The sequence below is a fragment of the Stylophora pistillata genome, chromosome 1 (genome assembly GCF_964205215.1).
Source record: "Stylophora pistillata chromosome 1, jaStyPist1.2, whole genome shotgun sequence".
Classification (NCBI taxonomy): Eukaryota; Metazoa; Cnidaria; class Anthozoa; order Scleractinia; family Pocilloporidae; genus Stylophora; species Stylophora pistillata.
This window is the reverse complement of record NC_142519.1, coordinates 51,795,576-51,816,090: the sequence shown is the minus strand read 5'-3', so window position 1 is coordinate 51,816,090 and position 20,515 is coordinate 51,795,576. Positions and strand designations below refer to the sequence as shown.

General features: G+C 39.6%; 1 protein-coding gene and 1 pseudogene across 2 annotated transcripts; both read left to right on the top strand.

Moving 5' to 3' along the window:
- Positions 1–263: 263 nt before the first annotated feature.
- LOC148743009 (ATP-dependent RNA helicase DHX15-like) lies at positions 264–16,384 on the top strand (annotated as a pseudogene). Its single transcript, XR_016002108.1, has 10 exons — positions 264–455; positions 2,182–2,371; positions 3,283–3,467; positions 3,764–3,896; positions 4,794–5,039; positions 10,047–10,301; positions 10,650–10,908; positions 11,080–14,083; positions 14,671–14,794; positions 15,617–16,384. The product of XR_016002108.1 is annotated as an ATP-dependent RNA helicase DHX15-like (transcript).
- Positions 16,385–19,040: 2,656 nt separating this feature from the next.
- Positions 19,041–20,014, top strand: LOC148743008 (uncharacterized). The gene is made up of 2 exons (XM_088749394.1): positions 19,041–19,495; positions 19,632–20,014. The coding sequence occupies exons 1-2, from the start codon at positions 19,264–19,266 to the stop codon at positions 20,012–20,014; spliced, it is 615 nt and encodes a 204-aa protein (XP_088605520.1). The 5' UTR covers positions 19,041–19,263.
- Positions 20,015–20,515: the final 501 nt, after the last annotated feature.

The following is a 20,515-nucleotide window of genomic DNA, read 5'->3' as shown; positions in this document are numbered from 1 at the left end:
AAAATGCCCTCGTAGTGACTGTACTTTCTGCCATCTTATAAGTATGTATCCATCACGATCGTGTTTCTACTCATAGATGCTAAAACTATCAATCTACCACACGAAAACGCGAACCAAACTTGAACTGTCGTTCGCCTCTCGTCTGCCATGTTTTTCAATATTTCGCGCGGTATACCGCTCGCCAGAAGTTATGGGAAATTTTACCATATTTAGTCTCTTTTATGATCGCGGAGACTTGTGGGATCAAGAGATGAAAACGCGTGTCTTTTGCATTTTCTCAGCCGGCAAAATTCGATGGAAATCTTAGTGGCGCTTGTGTTAATATAACAGTTAGAGAACGTTTATAGGAATATTTGACTTTGATGTCCCTGCAAGATGTCGAAAAGGAGGTTAGATGTCGATGGGAACTCATCCAACTCGTTAACTACCGCGAAAAGGATTAAGGAGGAGTTCAGGTAGGCTCTGATACATATGGAAAGGACAGCTTTTCAGTTTTGAATATCGCCGAGCTTAAATTAATCTGCAGCTGGTTTTGGTACAGAGACTTAAATAAAACTATCTCTTCGATCACAGTCTTTCCTCAGGAAGGCAGTGCTCTGGAAATATTTGAATCACAGCTTATCTAGTTTAATTTTGGCCGTTTCTCGAATCTGCACAGCTGTGAAATTATTATGCAAGACGGTATTTTCCAAATCTCGAAATCATAACTGATTTCACAGGAGGTTCCCTTGTGTTATATATACTTAAGGGTATGAAATATAAGAAACGATTTTCTTGAATTGCTGTCTAAATTTGTCTCCGAATTGATTACTATTCGCGCGATAGAGAACACCTAAGACATCGAATTCCCCTCTTGTGGTTTTATTAACTCTAGTCTGAAAACTCACGTTAGGTCGATTAAATTCATACGTCCAGGCTTTCACTGGATTAACAGGATAAAATTATTTGCCTCAAGACAAACAAAAAATTAAAAGGAGAAAAACAAAAATTTAAAAAAAAAATCAACACATGTAGGTAAGGAATTATTTTACAGTCACAATGTCACAAGAAACTTCCAGTAATTCAGGCGATAGTTAGGTGAGACACGGAGAAATTACATGCCTATGCAAGTGCTGTTGGAGCGTTTTACATGCCTTGGATGGATAATTGTTTCTGTGGCTTTGTGTAACACATACTTATGAGTGGCTGCTACCCTTCCCTTTCTTCCTGAGGCAATTGTTTTGTGTCAATTTACTTGGTCTTCAGCTGTTTTATTGGTAGGATGTTGTAGAGGTGAATGTCACTCATTTGGTTTTCACAGTCACTTGCTGCATCTGGTAGCCTGGAATTACATTTCCTTAAATTTACTTTTCCATTGCCTTATAAGTAGTGTTCATCACTGTGAAGTTCCTTCTCTTATCCTTAAATTATTTCTTAGTTCATATGTATGATTTTCATTTATTCATAGTCATTTACAAACCAAAGTGTTAGGCAACCAGCATACTGCTTTAAACATAGGAACACTTAGATGCTGAGATCCAAATCCTTGAACAATTGCTTTGATTCTCTGGCTTAATACATAAAATACACAAGAAACTATAATAAATTATATAAACAAAATAAAAGTTTCTTACTAGAGAAATCCACATTGCTGACACATAATACGTGTATGTAAGTGTCAAAAAGGTGTTGTAAACTGTCCATAGCATCTTAGTGATTTTGTTATTGTGTTGCAATGGTGTAAGGCTAACAAAAAATTGTAGAATCTTTAATAAAGTCATTGTCATTCCATAAAACATCAAACCTAAACTTAAAAATGAGCTTATTGAAGTGAATTTATAAGTGCAAAGGTTGGTGCAGGCGAGTTGGTACCAGGACAGGGCTTGATACTAATGGTAGCCCACTAGCCACAGACTACAGTAGAAATTCAGTTTTGAAAAGTGGTTTTTGATTTCCACATGCCAGTTTGGCAGTAAACAAACTGAAATTATTGAAACATCTAAGATGTCACTAGTCACTTGGCTAGTAAGTTGAAAAGTTAGTGTCAAAAATGCAAGCCCTGCCAGGGAGAAAATACCATAAACCTTCCCACCCCTTAAATCTAGAATGATTCAAAAGAAAATTCTCTCTGACCTATTGTCAGAAGTATAATTTATGTACACTATACCTCCTGATGCATTTTGGTCTCTTTTCTGTTGGTAGTAATCCAAGCAATCTTCGTGGAAAGATCAATCCTTTCAATGGGAAGCTATTCTCAGACAAATATTTTGACATTCTCAAGAAGAGAATCGAGCTACCAGTATGGGAATACAGAGAAAAATTCATGGAAACCATGAAGGAAAAACAAGCTTTTGTTCTTGTTGGCGAGACTGGATCTGGTAAAGCAACCCAGGTAATATTTACATGAAGTATTTATTTGCTTTGACAAAGGGCAAACACTTGAAACCCTTTATGGTGAGCATTTTGCACTATCAACCAATGTAATAACACTAAATTATCTTAGTAGTTTATTAGAAGTTGGGTTAAATTGTACTCCTTATCAGATGAGCTGTGGTTGGGGAAGTTTGAGGAATTAGAGACTGTAAATATTTGGAAGAATTCAGGCTTCAGTTGGGCGTAACAGATGCCTACTACATGTAGATACTAGTTACTGTTACTGTACAAATTCCAGCTGAGCTGCTGTGTGAAACTAATTAAGGGAAGTGAGGTACATTTGAACAGATATTTTTTCCTTGTTCCTTGTACATATAGTAGGGTCTCAACTGTTGTTTGTTGTAAACTAAGTGTTTACCATGCATGCAAACAAAGTAAGTCTTTTCAGGTTTTTGGATTGAAGAGCACTCGATCACCATTTCCTCTCAGGCAAATTTGTTTTTTTTTATTATTATTCTATACAGTTCCACTCTCTCTTTGCAGGGCTCAACACTAACTTTTCAACTTACTAGCCAAGTGGCTGGTGACATCTTAGATGTTATGAAAATGTCAGTTCATTTACTAGCCAAACTGGCCAGTGGAAACTGAAAACCACCACCCAAAACTGAATTTGTACTAGTCTGTGGCTAGTGGGCTACCATTAGTGTCCAGCCCAGCCTTGGCAGTGTAACAGACTCTTTATTTTAATACTATGAAATAGTAATCATTAGGATCAACTTGTTTCTCATGATTACAGGCAGATAATACACCCAAGACTAAGTATTCCTAGTCTGTGTATTGTCTTGTATGTTGCATTGTTTTGCATTACTGTAAGTGCAGTTTGTAGTGAAAAAAGAAAAACAATTTTGACAAACTCTTTTACTTTTGTAGATTCCACAGTGGTGTCTTGAAACTCGCATTGACAAACACAAGTGTGTGGCTTGTACGCAGCCCAGGAGGGTTGCTGCCATTAGTGTTGCTCAGCGTGTAGCTGACGAATTGGATGTCACCATAGGTCAGGAGGTTGGGTACACAATCCGATTTGAAGATTGCACTAGTCCTTGCATTATATTGAAGTAAGGAAGAAAAAGTCAATTTCATCCTTAACTCTGTAACTCTCAAGATCTGATTGTTAATTCTTACCTCTAGCTGCTTAATATTTCCTTGTTAATTAAGTATTTAGGAGAATTTGGTGTTAGGTCAAAATGAGAATCACTAGTGGGAGAAAGAGAGTTAAAAAACAGGAAGGAAGAGGGTGTGAGAAAAATAATGCAAAGGCATTAGTTTGGCTGGTAGCTCTATCCCAGATGTCTGAACAAATGAGGTAATCATTCCTGACTGTCATTTAAAGCTCATTTTAATTTGTTTCCAGATACATGACAGATGGTATGTTGTTGCATGAGGCTATGACTGATTCTCTACTGGATCGTTATGCAGTCATTCGTCTTGATGAGGCTCACGAGAGAACTCTTGCCACTGATATTCTCATGGGTCTACTGAAAGAGGTACAGTGTGTGCATGCATCTGGAGATTTCATATTCTTCTAACAAGTACCACAGTATAGCCAACAAAACTGTTGACACATTGACCCATATAACTCCACGTTACTTCATTGTTAATTTCTTTTGTCCTTGTAGTAAGTTACATTTTTATCACATTTGGGAGATATAGGGTTAAGAACCCGTTGTATAGGAAGCCCCCTTCCCCCCCCCCCCCCCCCCCCCTCCAAATAATTTTTCATCATCAGGGCTCAACATTAACAGTAGCCCACTAGCTACAGAGTGGTAGAAATTCAGCTTTGGCCAGTGGTTTTCAATTTCCACCTGCCAGTTTTGCTAGTAAACAAACTGAAATTGTCGTAATATCTAAGATGTCACTAACCACCTGGCCAGTAAGTTGAAAAGGTCAAGCCTTGATCTTCTGTGATTTTAATTTTTTGCTGCAAATGGGCAACAATGAGTGAGGGAAAGGCTGTTTTCAGTGATTTGCAGTGTGGTGCAAACAGTAGTGTCATTTTACACATGAAAAGAACTGTTTTATCACAAAGGATTGGTTATTTGTAGGAGGTCCAACTGAAAACAGTCATGGTTTTATTCAATGAGTGGGCCTTAGGTTTTCCCTTCAAAGGGATCGGTTTAGTTAAATAAATGTTCTTTCTACTACCAGCTTTCAACCCTCTTGACACTGTTCACAAAAATAAATGTTCAAGTAAATGGTTGGACTAAATTGAAGATCATTTAGAATGCGGCTTCATTTAACAACGGCTAAAATTTGTTTAAATAATCAGACCAATATTCTCACTAATCATGCTGCTGATAGTACATGTGCAGGTGACACTGCATTGGTCCACTGTTACACCTGTAACTTACAGAAGTTGTATAAAATGCGTCTGTTTTCCACAGGTTGTACGACAGTGACATGACCTTAAGATTATAATCATGAGTGCCACCTTAGATGTCGGGAAATTCCAGGAATATTTTGACGAATGTCCACTCATGACAATCCCTGGACGAACACATCCTGTAGAGATCTTTTACACTCCTGAACCTGAACGAGACTACTTGGAGGCAGCCATTAGAGCAGTGGTACAGATTCACATGTGTGAGGAAGTGGAGGGCGACATTTTGTTGTTTCTTACTGGGCAAGAGGTGTGTGTTCAAAGTTCTTGATTCCCCTTTTGAGTTTAGATCGGCATGTTTCATGTAATCCTTTAAACCTTTAAACTCAGTGAGTGACCAAGACAGAATTTCTCCTTACAATGCCAATACAATATCAAGAAGACAAGTGATGAGAATAAAGAAAAAAATAATATTAATCAGGGGATTATTAGTTGATCAGATGCCAAATTCTCCCAAGTAACATCATGAGAATTCAGTAAATGGTTTGAACCCGGGGGTAACATGTGAAGGTGTAGTCTGATCGTCCGGGTGAGTGTAGTCCTGAGAAGGACTGTTGTCGGTGGCAGTGACTGACGTTTCGACAACCTGTGCGGAAGTCATCATCAGAGTCAAGTGAGTGATTGTTGTCAGTAGAATGTTCTTATTCCAGTTCGTGTGAAATGATCGGTTGGTTTTGCCGTGATGTTATTGGCTGTAAGACTCAAGTGACGTAAGTCGTTCGTGATTGGTCTGTTTCGGTCTGTCGGTAAAGCTAGGTTGTTCTTTTTCGGTCGTTTGTGATGTTTATGTCGTGAATGAGTCGTTTGTATGGGGCGGGTAGTTGTTGACATCTGTTTAGGGGAGTCTGTTCTAAGTTAGTAAACCAGCTTTCCAGAGTCAGTCGTTGAAAATAGTCAGTGCTGTAGGTTAGGCATTGCGCAGAGTCCCAGTCAATGTTGTGGTTGGTAAGTCGATGGTGTTCAGCAATGTGATTGCTGACATCACCTTTCCTCGTCGCCCGTCTGTGTTCAGTCAGTCTTGTTGTGAGGTTTCTGCCAGTCTCACCGATGTAGGAGGCTTGGCAGTCGGAACAATTGATCTTATAAATCGTTCCCTGTCTGTTCCTCGGTTCGTCTTTGTCTTTAACGTTGGTTAGTAACTGACGTAGTGTGGTGATGGGTCTGTGGGCGACGCGGATATTGAAGGGTAGTAAGATGCGCGAGATGTTTTCAGACATACCTTTTATGTACGGTATGGTTGCTGTAGTCGTAGGGGTTGCGGTGTCGTTTGTTTCGGTAGTGGTAGTGGGTCGGTGAGTGTTTCGTCGGATGAAGTCGTTGTTGTAGTTGTTCTTCGTAAAAACACGGTGAAGGTATTTGTTCTCGTCGGATAAGCTGTCTGTCGAGTCACATACTAGTTGTGCGCGTCGTGTTAGAGTTCTGATAGTTGTGGCTTTGTGTGATGTAGGGTTGTAGGATGACTCGTCTAGTAATCTGTCGGTGTGTGTCGGTTTCCTGTAAACTGTCGTTCGTAATGAGTTGTCGTTGTGGCTTACCAGGCAGTCTAGAAAAGGAAGTTTGCCATTTTCTTCGACTTCTCTGGTAAACTGTATGTCAGTGTTTTGTTCGTTAAGGTGGTTGTGGAATGCGTCAATTTCGTCGTGTCGAACGGCGGTGAATGTGTCGTCAACGTAACGTAACCAAAGCGGTATCGTTTGTCGGCAAGTCGAAAGGGCGCGTTCCTCGATGTTCTGCATCACAATTTCTGCTATAACAACAGAAACTGGAGACCCCATGGCAGTGCCGTGTAACTGTTTGTAGTGTTTACCGTTGTACTGAAAGTAAGTAGACGTTAGGCAAATGTTTAGCAAGTCCATGATGTCGTCTGTCGGTAGCGGTAGTGGTTCGGTAGATTTTCGGATTGCAGTTTCAGTGCATTGTAATGCTAATTGAAGTGGAATACTTGTGAACAGTGATTTCACATCAAATGACACTAGTTTGTAGTCGTCAGGTATCTGAACAGTCTTGGTAGCGTTAATGAAGTCTTCAGTGGATTGTAGTTTATGTCTGGATTTGTCGGTTAGCGGTTGTAGTATTGTCGTCAGGTACTTGGATAGTTGGTATGTGGGAGAGCCACAGAAAGAAACAATAGGTCGCATCGGGAAACAGGTTTGTGTAGTTTCGGCAAACCGTAGAGTTTCGGTGGCTGTGGTACCGAGCACCTCAGTCGATAGTACCGTTGGTTGTCAAAGGCGTTCGTTTTCTTGAGTGTCAGTAGTTTACTGTTGAGTTTACGTTGAAGAGCAGGAGTTGGGTCACGTTTGAGTTCTTCGTAGGTTCGTTTGTCGTTAACTAGTGCGTCCATTTTGTCGTGATAGTCAGTTTTGTCCATAACAACAGTAACTCGTCCTTTGTCGGCTGGAAGGATAACTATGTTCTCGTCGTTTCTCAGTCGTTTCAGTGCGCGTTGTTCGTCTTTAGTCAAGTTGCTGTCATGTAGTGACGTTGATTGTATAGTGGAGGCAATTCTGCTTCTGATGTTATCCTTGGTCGGCTCAGATAGTTCTCGTTGCCGAGACAGGGCCGCCTCAACACTAGATACAATAGCCTCAGTCGGTATGCGTTTAGGTGTTACTGAGTGTTTTAGTCCGTATGATAGTACCCGAGTTTCAGTCTTGTCTAAGGAACGAGAAGAAATGTTACTTACCCAGTTGTCGTCCGGTTTGCTTCGTCTCTCTTCTTTGTCTCGTAGCAGTCGTGTCAATTTTTGTTGATGTCCAGTGCGGGCGCGTTCAGTCGTCTTGTTGGCTCGTTTGTCGGCAATTGTCGTAACGGTGTCAAGTAGGTCAGTTGGTATCACTTGTTTCAGTTGGTCGTGTAGTTGTCGTAATTTGTTTCTGTGGTGTTTGAGTCTTCTGTGGCAATCATTTATCCGCGCTTTGACCAGTCGTCTGCAGGTGGCTTTGACGATCTGGATGGCCTCCTGTGTGTTCAACGGGGGCTTAAGTTTGAGCCCGGCCGGAACAAGGCCGTGATCTTTACAGCGGTGATTGAACCAGAGTTGTTGTCGTATTCGCCTGACAGTGCTTGCGTAGGTGATGTAGTCATTCGCAAGTCTTTCGCTCTGTCGTCCAAGTGAACGTAATGCAGTAAATGGTTTGAACCCGGGGGTAACATGTGAAGGTGTAGTCTGATCGTCCGGGTGAGTGTAGTCCTGAGAAGGACTGTTGTCGGTGGCAGTGACTGACGTTTCGACAACCTGTGCGGAAGTCATCATCAGAGTCAAGTGCGTGATTGTTGTCAGTAGAATGTTCTTATTCCAGTTCGTGTGAAATGATCGGTTGGTTTTGCCGTGATGTTATTGGCTGTAAGACTCAAGTGACGTAAGTCGTTCGTGATTGGTCTGTTTCGGTCTGTCGGTAAGCTATCAGAACTCTAACACGACGCGCACAACTAGTATGTGACTCGACAGACAGCTTATCCGACGAGAACAAATACCTTCACCGTGTTTTTACGAAGAACAACTACAACAACGACTTCATCCGACGAAACACTCACCGACCCACTACCACTACCGAAACAAACGACACCGCAACCCCTACGACTACAGCAACCATACCGTACATAAAAGGTATGTCTGAAAACATCTCGCGCATCTTACTACCCTTCAATATCCGCGTCGCCCACAGACCCATCACCACACTACGTCAGTTACTAACCAACGTTAAAGACAAAGACGAACCGAGGAACAGACAGGGAACGATTTATAAGATCAATTGTTCCGACTGCCAAGCCTCCTACATCGGTGAGACTGGCAGAAACCTCACAACAAGACTGACTGAACACAGACGGGCGACGAGGAAAGGTGATGTCAGCAATCACATTGCTGAACACCATCGACTTACCAACCACAACATTGACTGGGACTCTGCGCAATGCCTAACCTACAGCACTGACTATTTTCAACGACTGACTCTGGAAAGCTGGTTTACTAACTTAGAACAGACTCCCCTAAACAGATGTCAACAACTACCCGCCCCATACAAACGACTCATTCACGACATAAACATCACAAACGACCGAAAAAGAACAACCTAGCTTTACCGACAGACCGAAACAGACCAATCACGAACGACTTACGTCACTTGAGTCTTACAGCCAATAACATCACGGCAAAACCAACCGATCATTTCACACGAACTGGAATAAGAACATTCTACTGACAACAATCACTCACTTGACTCTGATGATGACTTCCGCACAGGTTGTCGAAACGTCAGTCACTGCCACCGACAACAGTCCTTCTCAGGACTACACTCACCCGGACGATCAGACTACACCTTCACATCATGAGAATTGTATGAGAGACAGTAGAGAGTTACTTATGAGATCTCGGTAGTGAAAGGATTAACCCCTAAGAGTGATAAGCATCTAAATTCTCCCAGCAGTGTGACCCCTGAAACAAGCATTAAGGTCACGAGAAGAAAGAAAATGATCACAAACTAAGGAAGCTCATGATTGTTAAGAAAAGTTCTCCATGTCAGCACTGTAGGAAATGTCTAGAAAATAAGAATACTGATGTAAGGATGTAGTGGGTTCAAGTTGTTCAAATTTCTAAACCTAAATTGCATTTACTTTAAAAATTCTTGGACAAGAATGACCAAAGAGTTGATTAACATGGGGCCTGAAATCACGGGAAAAAATCCTTTATTAACGTTTTGGTGCTTAATCAGTAAAAGTGGTGGAAGTTGAAAACTTTTTAATGCTTGTGAATGTATTTATTTGAAAGTCATGTATACGAACTGCGGTTAAAGAAATTAGTGTGAGATCGATCTCCACAGAAATGAACACTACTTAAGCGGTAGTGAAAATTAGGCCTGAAAAAAAATTTGGGCTTGTACAGAATTCAAAGCCATGACCTCTACAGTACCAGTGCAATGCTCTACCAACTGAGTTAACAAGCCAACTAGGAGCTGGTCATTGTGAAGGTTCATAATAAACCTGTGAAGTGAATTTTTTTCAGGCCTTATTTTCACTACTGCTTAAGTAGTGTTCATTTCTGTGAAGATCAATCTCACACTAAGAAGACTTTTAGTTGCCACTTCTTTAAGCTAGAAATTTATGTGCCATATAACCCTAGTTTTAAAGGACCATCCATTCCTGAATGACATTAAACATGAGCATTGTGTTAATTTTTCACAGTTCGCATATATTTTAAACAAAGTTAAACCAAGTTGAAAGTAGCCTTTCAACATTTCACTTTTTTCTTCCCAGTCAGGAAATTGAAGAAGCATGCAAGAGACTGAAGAAGGAAACTGATAACCTGGGACCTGAAGTAGGCGAGTTCCACTGCATCCCTCTGTATTCAACTCTTCCTCCGCAACAGCAGCAGTGCATCTTTGACGCTCCTCCAGCAAAACGCCCAAATGGTGCCATTTGGTGCAAGTGTGTGGTGTCCACCAACATTGCTGAAACATCTCTTACCATTGATGGTGTGGTGTTTGTTATAGATCCTGGATTTTCCAAGCAGAAGGTCTGTCTTACTTCAGTATTTGATTACTGTCTACTTTTCACAAAGTATTTTACTGTTTTCCTTGTCTCTTAACAAGCATGGGACAAAGAAAACATTCTGAGTTCCGCTAAGGAATCCAACCCCAGACCATTAGACTCAGTGTGCAGGTTCAATTCCTCGTAAGGTCTCAGAACTTTTCCTCTGTCCCATGTTTGTGACAAGGTAAAAAAATGTCAATAGCTTTTTCTTACAAAGCTCAAAAATATACATCTTTCTAATTCTGCATATATATTTTATTGTTCCTTATCATTGTTCCTTAACAGGTTGACCGAGTGTAAAGTCATTTTGTCTTTGGTTTGTCTATAATAGGGGTACAATCCCCATATCCGTGTAAAGTCACTGTTAGTTTCTGCTTTATCAAAAGCCAGTTTACAGCAGAGAGCTGGCCGTGCTGGTCGTACATGTCCTGGCAAGTGTTTCAGATTGTACACAGAGAAAGCTTATCAAACTGAAATGCAAGACAATAACTACCCTGAAATCCTGAGGTCCAACCTTGGTACTGTGGTGCCACTGCTGAAGAAGTTGGGCATTGACGACTTGGTGCATTTTGACTTCATGGATCCTCCTGGTAGGTTCATTGCTTGTGAGCAAGCTGGTACATTTGTATTAGCCCTTGATTTGTGGTGATTCTCAGAAGTGTCATTTTCTAAGGAATAGCTCAAAGTCTTGCAAGTAAAAGGTTGCATACAAACCAAACAAAGAAAGCTAAGATTTCATTCTTTTTTTGTCAGTTTGATAGCACCAGAAACTTTGATGAGAGCACTTGAACTGCTGAACTATCTTGGTGCCCTTGATGACAATGGAGACCTCACATCACTGGGCTCCATGATGGCAGAGTTTCCACTCGACCCTCAACTTGCCAAGATGGTGATTGCCAGTTGTGACCATAACTGTTCTAATGAAATTCTCTCCGTTACTGCTATGTTATCAGGTATACAGATATCAAGTCAACCTGTTGATTTACTTAAAAATACTTTTTGATAAATTGTTATCATTATAAGTCATTTATTAATGATCCTGCCTCTGTCTGTTTGTTCCTCAGGTGTTTATGAGACCAAATGAAGCTAAGAGGGCAGCTGATGAAGCTAAGATGAAGTTTGCTCACATTGATGGAGACCACCTGACCTTACTGAATGTTTACTATGCATACAAACAAAGTGAGTTGGACTTGTAACCCATACTTACATTGTATGCCAAGCCTTCTGGTGTTATTGTGTGTGCATTCTTAACTAAAAAAGCACCTACTAATCTTGTCCTCTTAGTCCTTTCTGTACATTATGGAACCTTGTTTTTTTTTTTTTCTCCTTGGGGAAGATTTCAATTTAAATCTTTCGTTGCCAAGATCTCATTTATAATTCTTCTCACTGTCTGCCACACAATTCTTGTAATGTTAGTTTGGAGAATTTGGTATTGGATCAACTCATTGGATTCTTTATTCTCATCACTCGTCTGCTTGTTATTGTATTGAAGTTGTAAGCCGAGAAATTCTGTCTTGGTCACTCATGGGAGTCAAAGGATTAAACTTATTTGCAGATAATCTGACAATTCAGGTTCATGAGTAACATTGCATTTACCAGTATAATGTAACTCTTTGTTTGAGTTCTAGTGCAGAAGTTAGAGTAGTTTCAGTGTTGTCATTAGGAGCCGGTAGGCGGCGGAAACCCGCCGGCTGTCAGGCCATTTTACGCCGCTTACTTTATGACCAGAAATTTTGTAATAGTGAGATTTGTCTTCCCAAGAAATCTTTTTTGTAAATCTGAGACTTACTTTAGTGATCATTCTCTTGTATATATCTGATGTTATGGAAGAAGGAAAAAACTGAAAACTTGTACAGGAACTATTGTGCAAAAACTATCAGTGGTGTTGACAGTTTACTTGAGTAATATAAATGCGTGACCGTCATGAAGCACGAAACCATCGCAATTCACATGTGCGTTGATGCTTCAAAAATCGAAAATGATGGCCAGCGAAGAAAGCGATCTCTTCGCGATTACTTGTCAAGTCAATCGAAGAAGACAAAATCTAGCAAAAAAAGAGAGCCACCAAGATAAGAGGTAGTTTCGATCGCTGTCAAATATTATAATTGTGAAGCTCCTGAAGCATTTAATACCAAGATAAACTGGCCCCATTTGTTAAAATACAGTGGCAAATTATCGCTGATCCACTACATTCTTTCAAAAGAGCTTTCAGAGGGTTGGAGAAGGAAGTGTCTATAAAGATCTTTTTCACCTTGCTGAAACTGTTGTGTCCATTCCACTCTTAAGATTTCAAAGGCAGGAAGATTTTCCTTTGTTGTAAACATGTACCGTTAAATAATTTAACTTCTCATTGGAATAAGTTCTTTCTGGTTCGGGACAGAGAGACTTTAACTGCTTTTGTAGAATCGCAGAATAGAACATATAATTTACGTTATCCGACAGAGACATGACAACAATTTGAAGGAAAATTTTGTTCTTTTGTTTATGATTTCGACAGAGATACGCGAACATTAAGTTCTGCGATTTAAAATGTCATTCCAACCATACACGTGGCCGTCAAAGTTGCTGCTAGATTGTTGGTTTTTTTTTTTAAGGATTTTGCAACGTTAGAATGCTCACCAAATATGGACCTTTTGGAATACTTGTCATTAAACCCCTCAGACAATCCTAATTAAAAAATAAACTAAGGTGGATGTTCTGTGATTTTGCAAACCTTGCAGCATTTGGTGAGTGATTTCCAAATATTTATCAGTTGTGATGTTTAGAGATGAGAGGAAATACTTTGATGAATGAAACATACCCTTATTTTAAATAAAAACGTAAAGCTTGTGTCCAGAGGGTTTTTATAGCGATAAACAGGGAAATTGAATTTAACATCAATGTCTGGCTAAAAAAAATGCTGCTCAAACATGCCCCAGAATGCTGGAAAATGCATCTCAGAGAGTTTCAAATTTCAAATTTTTCCAGGGGAACACACCCCCAAACCCCCCTTGAGGGGCGTGTTGTGCAGCCACCTACTCAGTTCAGATCAGACACCTATTACATTTTCTAGTGACAACCCTGAGTTTTCTTTCTGCAGTCTCCAAGGATTTTGTGGTAGTTTTAGACAAAATTAGCCAAAATGTCTTCTTATCCTTCTGCTGATCTAATCACGGTTTACAAGGACCAAGAAAGGGAACTCACTTTTGGTTGTGAGATTTGCCAGCCTTGGAAATAGTACTTTGCTATTTGTAGGCTGGCTTGATACAGTCAAAGCCCAAAGATGTCCCTGGCTATTTCAAACAAAACTTTTTTATCCTTATTTTTAGACCATGAAGATACACAGTGGTGTTATGATGATTTTATCCAACATCGTTCTCTCAAATCGGCTGATAATGTGAGACAGCAACTTACCAGGATCATGGACAGGTTCGACTTTGCACAATGTAGCACTGACTTCAACAGATTTATGTGTGTTTGAAAATTACATCAGCAATTTGGACAGTGTAAAATTATGTTTGGCCACAAACAGGTTCTCTTTTGATGCTGCCAACTCGTGTACAAGTACTTTGAGTACAGAATGTCCTACCAAAATGAAGAGTGGTGAGAAATGGCATTTGTTCCCCAAACTAATGCAGTGATCTAATTTGAAGTACCTCTGACACTGACCATTAAATCTGTAAATCCTACCTACCCACCCACCCATCCCTCCCACTTTACTGCTCTGATGAGTAGGTGGCTCATTTGGAGAGGTCTGGACACTACCTGACTGTCAAAGACAACCAGGTGAGACATTACCCACCTATTCCCTTTACTTACAGCACAAAATTTCTGTATCTATAGGTTATATAGTAATAGCACAACGTTGATTAAGCCCTGTTTTCATAATTATGCTGGGAAAATCCAAGCCAATCAGGAATTTCACTGTTTCCCAACTGTCCCAGATTTTGCTAATATACTAGGAGATTGACGGATGTCTTTGCCAGATTCTTGGGTACACCATTTTTCTTTGTGATGAGGGGGTGCTGAGGCTAAGCAACAAGAGGACTGGTAACAAGCTAAACTACTGACATCACTGACAGCAAAAAAAGAACTTGTCATTGTGTAGGATCACCGAAGCATCATACTGAGAGCAGATAACTCCATGGGAAGGAACCCTCCAAATGTGTGGCTTCATAACTCAGTTATCAGTAGGGCCAAATAGTACCTGGGAGCCATGGGATTAAATCCCATCAGTCTGAGGCTTTTCCAGGCTTCTTTTCAGCAATTCTTAAAACTCCAATACAACTGCAAGGATTATACCCTTGCTTGATTTTTATCCGCAGGTCAATTGAAATTTACTTTACTATAATTATTATTTTATCAACCATTAGGTAGTACAACTGCATCTATCAACTTGTTTGGATCACAAGCTTGAGTGAGTGTAGTACAATGAGTTTGTTTTGACCACCAAGAGCTACATTCGGACCTGTACAGACAGAAAGGTTGACCAGTAAGGTTAGTGGTACTCAAGGGTTTCTTGAGTGTATTGTTTTGGGGTGTTTACACAATAACCCTTTGTGACTGATCTGTGAAGTGTTGTCACGAGTGCAACAAAAACAAATTCAGCTTAATCTTGGTCAACTGTGATCTCCGGCAATTGATGATGACTGTTATCTTTGTTTTCATCAAGACCTACCAGGAGGATCTAGTTTCTTTTTTGCCCATTTTTTAGGTCAGGTGTCATTTTTGTATAAGGTACAAGACGTGTTACAACAGTATCAAGCAAGATGACTTTATTAATCACGCATCAAGCTTTTTTTTATGGTGGCTCACTTATTGCACCGTGAAGAAGACCTTCTGCTTTGGTGTCAGTCTGTTTAACAATTAGATTCCATATCGCCATGCATCTGTTCTGTTATAGGTGACAGATGAAGTCAAAATAGTGGTACGAACAAAGAGAGGAGCACTTGGCTCTGCTGAGTGTAACTGAATGTTCTTACCACAATTTCACATCTTCTGTGATCTATGATTGAAAAGTCACACTACAACATGAATTCTGTCTGTTTTGTATAATAATGAAGTAAAAAACTTTCAATTATGCTGTGGTGAATGTGTCTGCCCTCCAATAGACCAATCATAGTTCAGCTTACAACATGAACAACAAGATGTAGCATTATTGCAGTAGGCTTGACACAGGAGTGCATTAGAACAGTGGATAGAATCAATTAAGCCTAGAATGCATAAGAGACGTTTTGGAAACCTCAGGAGAACCTATGAACCTCTTGAATGACTATTGTAAGACATTTTAAGAAAGCTTCCTGCTTGATTTTTGTACAGGTTGGTGAAGATTGCACCCCAGCACTATGACCGTGTGTGAAGCCAAGCATGTCATAGAAAGGATTATAGAGAGGTTACAGAAGAACAGATAAAACTTCAAATGAACTGTGGACAACCTCATTAAGAAAAAAATAAAACATATGAAAGAAAGAACTTGTAAAAAGCCTTACTGCTAAGAAAATCATGCCATCCTCTTGATTTGGTTCTTTCTAACTTAAAAGTAACACTAGATATGCTTCTGTTTTTCCTCTGTTTCCTTCCTGAGATCTTTCCTCGGAAGTTTTTTCAGCTAATGACATAGAAAGAGTAACATTCAAGAAAAGACTCATAGGCCATCCAAGCATGTTAAACAGTTTGCAGCTCCAAATAAAACCTGCTCCCTAAATCCTTTAGTGGCTGATTTGTAACTTGTTGCTGTACATAGCTTTCAATCGCTTTCAATGTCTTTGTAATGTTAACTTTGAAACTCCAGAGAATGATTTAACTTCTCCTTTTCAGCTGCTTTAAATATTCTTGTAAATCAGTAAAGTGTTTTCATCCATTAGTTAAGTTATTACCTTTACCTGTTTTCTGATAGTAGTGGAGATAATGTGGCAAGAAGAAGTTGCATGTTCATTACCTCTTGGCATTCACGGGTGAAGTAATCAGCATGCATCTGAGTTCTACAAACTGGCTTGATTTGCAGGTCAGGGATCTTGAACGGAACCTTTCCCACTCCTTGTTAGATGAAACAATTGAAAAATTGCTTGATAAAATCCAAGGAACACACTTTCATTGTGTTGTTATTTTCAACTGTTTAAAAAGAAGACCTTAGGGAAAACTTCAGATATCCTGAAGTAATTTAAGCAGCTGTTACTGACCTTCATCAATGCTTTGCGCCACACATTTTGCCAGTAATTGAACATTGAATGTAGCAAGTCGCAGACACGTTTAGTTAGCGCATTGGCCCCGGAAACGGAGGAATACAATGAATAAGCGAAAAACATCCGCCGGAAGTGCAAGGTAGCGCCTTTGGGGCCCCGACAGGGAATACAATTTTTCACATTTTGCACACTAAGCCTGTTATTGACATAGTTTTATTTTACATTTACTTCTCTTTTCGTTAATGACACAAATAAACGACGCTCAGAGCTACCTGTAAACTGCGCAGTAATTAAACGCAAAATCATTAAAATATTGTAGCAAGTTATTCTTTTTTTTCGAGATATGAAACTTTACTGCAATTAAAATTGACTTCATGAATATCATTTATTAGATTACCCTTACATGGAATCATAGACAATTTCCCTCAAAAACAAAATTAGACCCAAAATAATTGCAAGACAAATCGTAAGGTTACCATAAGCAAAAGCAACAGCTGAGCTCCCCTTAAAGTAAATATGTAACTTGAAACTTACCCTCGACAACAAGACTAATGTTAATCCTCTTCAACTGACCATGTTCGTTCACCTCGCAGCTGTATTTTGCATTTCTTTCTTGTTCTGCAACTTTGATTCGGAGTCTCACACTAGTCCTGTTTTGTACAACAGTACCATTCATTCTCCAGACAATACAAGGGGCCGGTCCACCTTCCGCCGGGCACCATAAAGATGAAGAATGGTTGAGCAGGACAAACTGAGTCTTTGCGACTTCTTTTAGGCCTGTAGGAACTAAGCACAAACACGGCAAAACTAATGAGACATCGAAATGTGTACACCTAAAACTATATATCTTCATCTTCCTACACCGACAATCGAGTTTAAGACTCGGTGTCTAAAGTTAAGTACATCTACGCGAAATCGTTACTTGGGTAACATATCATAATCTGTACGAAGGAAAGTAAGCACCCAAACATCATTCTTTATCTAGAAGCTGGATTAAAGTTTTCAAATTTGCGGAGTTAAAGACCTGCGCATAAAAAATCCTCGCAGAATTTAATCCCGCGAAATTTATTACCACATAGAAAATCTAAAACACAGAAAAAAGTGATTTACATGTAATAACAACAACATTTATACAGGATATGTATCAACAAATATACAAATTATAAACTACTCTTGCTGTAATTAATTATACAAATAAGAAAACGAAAAAAATTAAACTTAAAAATTCTTACCTGTTTCATTCCTTACTTTTCCCTCATATCTTAAGTCCCATTGAAACCAGTATCTATGCTGGGGTGAAAATCTTAACCACATGTTATGTCCACTGGATCGCAGGGTAAACTAAGGAGTGTTCCTTCCACAAAATACACCCAGTAGATTGGCAGACTGATTATAACCATCACGCATCTCAACATACTCCTCATCAGCACAAGGTGCTCCAGGCGAAAAAAAGGACTTATAGATGCTAATTCTTATTTTCACATATTGTCCGTACTCCCCTTGAAGGAGCTGAGTTCTATCAAAGTCTCGAATCATATATTGCCTGGCGTAAACCTCTGTGATTATTGCAACCCTGACTATTTAAAAGAACATAGTTTCATGGAGTAAAAGTGATCACACTTTGTACATTAAATAATTAGCTAATGACTGTTTATCTCGTTTTCAAGCCTCTGTTATCGTGTACGCAAACGATAATGTAAACTCTTCATAAACTCTGAGAGTAGCCTCATAGAGAAATTTTCCCTATACTTTTCTAATGCACCTGTAATATGGCAGGAATTTATTCTTCATAAATCAATGAGCAAGTCAAACTCCTACGTCAGTAATTAACAACTGTGTCTTCTGCAAGAAGCAAAGAACTGGAACGTTTAAGAGGTTGGTTTGAATCAGTTTTACAGACAATTCTCCCTTCGATGGACATATAGAGGCATGTTACCCTTACACGAGCCGTCTGAGCTGTTTTTAAGGGATCCACAACAGCTTGCATCCATTCTACGAGCATTGAGTCCAACTGTAGGGGATAAGAAAGATACACTGTAAGGTAAAGTGTTTTCAGTTTCAAATGAAATAAACTGCGTAATCAGGTTGTCGTAAATAATTGTAGCACTGCATTACGCTAACTTCAGTTGCCGCGAATAGTGTTCACTCGCGAGTAGCGAGTGTACCATAATTGGCAAATCGCCTTTAAAGTCATGTTACATAATTTCTTGTCAACGAACACGAGCAATAACTTGAAAAAAGAACACGAGCGCTTTTTTGGACAAAAAACAATAACAAGAGCGCTTTTTTTGACAAAAAAAACCCAACAAACAAACAAACAAACAAAACAAACAAAACAAAACAAAAAGGCAAGTTAAATAATTAATATAATCTTACCAGAATGAAAATAAACACAACTGATGTCATGAAACCCGTTTTACAAAAATCGATAAAATTAATAATTAAGTTCACATGACCTCGATGCGAAATTAAAAGAAACCAAACAAACTGTTGTCACTTACAAAACCATAAACTTCACAAGTGACCCCAGGGCTCTGGGTGAATCTGAAGTGATTATTCAAGAAGCTCATAGTTAGTAGAGGGGACTGGTTAGGAGACCCAGCGAACTTCAAAGGGACATGCCTTTGTTAAAGTTTATTCGAGTCACGCTCTGATGAACGTGCACAGAATCGAAACATCTACAGAGCATTCACTGACAAATTTGAAGCATTGCAGAATACTTTCCAAGTTTCTATAGTTTTTAAGGCGTAAAAGTCACTTTTTGAGGACAGCTTACTTCATGTGATGCCAGGGGATAACTGTGTGGTGTTTGGATGCGGTTTATCCAGACGATCGAGAAGAATCAGCTTATGGAAGTTCCCTACAGCAAAGGACGAAGAGTCCAGAAAATGGCGGGAAGCCTGGCTTCACGAAATAACCAAAACGCGAGAAATGGATCTGAGCTTCAGAGCACAATCAAAGTACGACAGGGTTTATACATGCGAGAAGCATTTCAAACCCAAGGATGTGCAAATATGTAAGTATAAGCGTTATCTACCATAGTAACAGCTGAAGTAATGTTTGTTTAAAATCGAAAAGTTCAGCTCGATCGCGTCCTGCGTCTTATTCGTTCATGTTCGAGTCTTTGATAATAATCTTTGCTTCTTTTACAGTTCAATCGGCGAAAGTGACAAGAAAGAAGCCTAGATTTGGTGCATTGCCTATTCTTAATATGCTTCAAAGAAATCACGAATTGTTGACACCGACACCGCGACCAGCAAGAACGATCATGAAAGACCTAGACGCACACATCAACACAAGTTGCTATGAAACATTTTCCGAATTTTGTAAGCGGGCTACATGTCTGAAATCTTTAAATGAGTGGACCTCTAAGATGTCTCCTGATAAAGCGATATTCAAGAAGAAAGTTGAGCCCTATCTTCTGCCTGAGTTCGAAGTAATTGTGGACGATAGCCTTCCTTTTACCGTGAAAGTGTTGGGATGTTACCTGGTTGAAGACCATCCACTGTACCTCAAATTTTGTCGCACCGTATGAAACGTCACTTTATCAGCCCTGGTCAAAGAATGAAACGACTACAATTTCTGTAAAGGTGTTGATGCTTCTGAAATTACTATCAAACTGTATCACCATGTTATTCCTATAGATTCTACAAAGGAAGATGAGGGAGAACAGCAGTTTGCACACAATTTCTCTCTGAACATCAGTTTGGATTTCGTCGCAATCGCTCGGCGGAATTAGCAGTAACTCTCTTTACAGACCTCATCCGGAAGGAAGCGGACGGAGGTAAAGCTACAGGAGCGATCTTCATTTACTTATCTAAAGCGTTTGACACCATCAGCCATTCCGTTTTGTTAGAAAAACTGTCTCGCTAGGGAATACAGGATAATGAACTGAACTGGTTTACGGACTATTTATTCATCCGAAACCAGATCGCTCAATTTAAGGGAGTATTGTCAGAACCTTACCCTGTTTTCACAGGTGTTCCCCAAGGAAGTATTCTCGGGCCGTTATTGTGTTTAGTTCATTTTAATCATG

Excerpts from the sequence above, each read along its gene's own strand:
- LOC148743008 (XM_088749394.1), top strand. The coding sequence starts at position 19,264 with ATGCCAGGGGATAACTGTGTGGTGTTTGGATGCGGTTTATCCAGACGA. Across the intron at positions 19,496-19,631 it reads ACCCAAGGATGTGCAAATAT|TTCAATCGGCGAAAGTGACA; the intron begins GTAAGTATAAGC and ends CTTCTTTTACAG.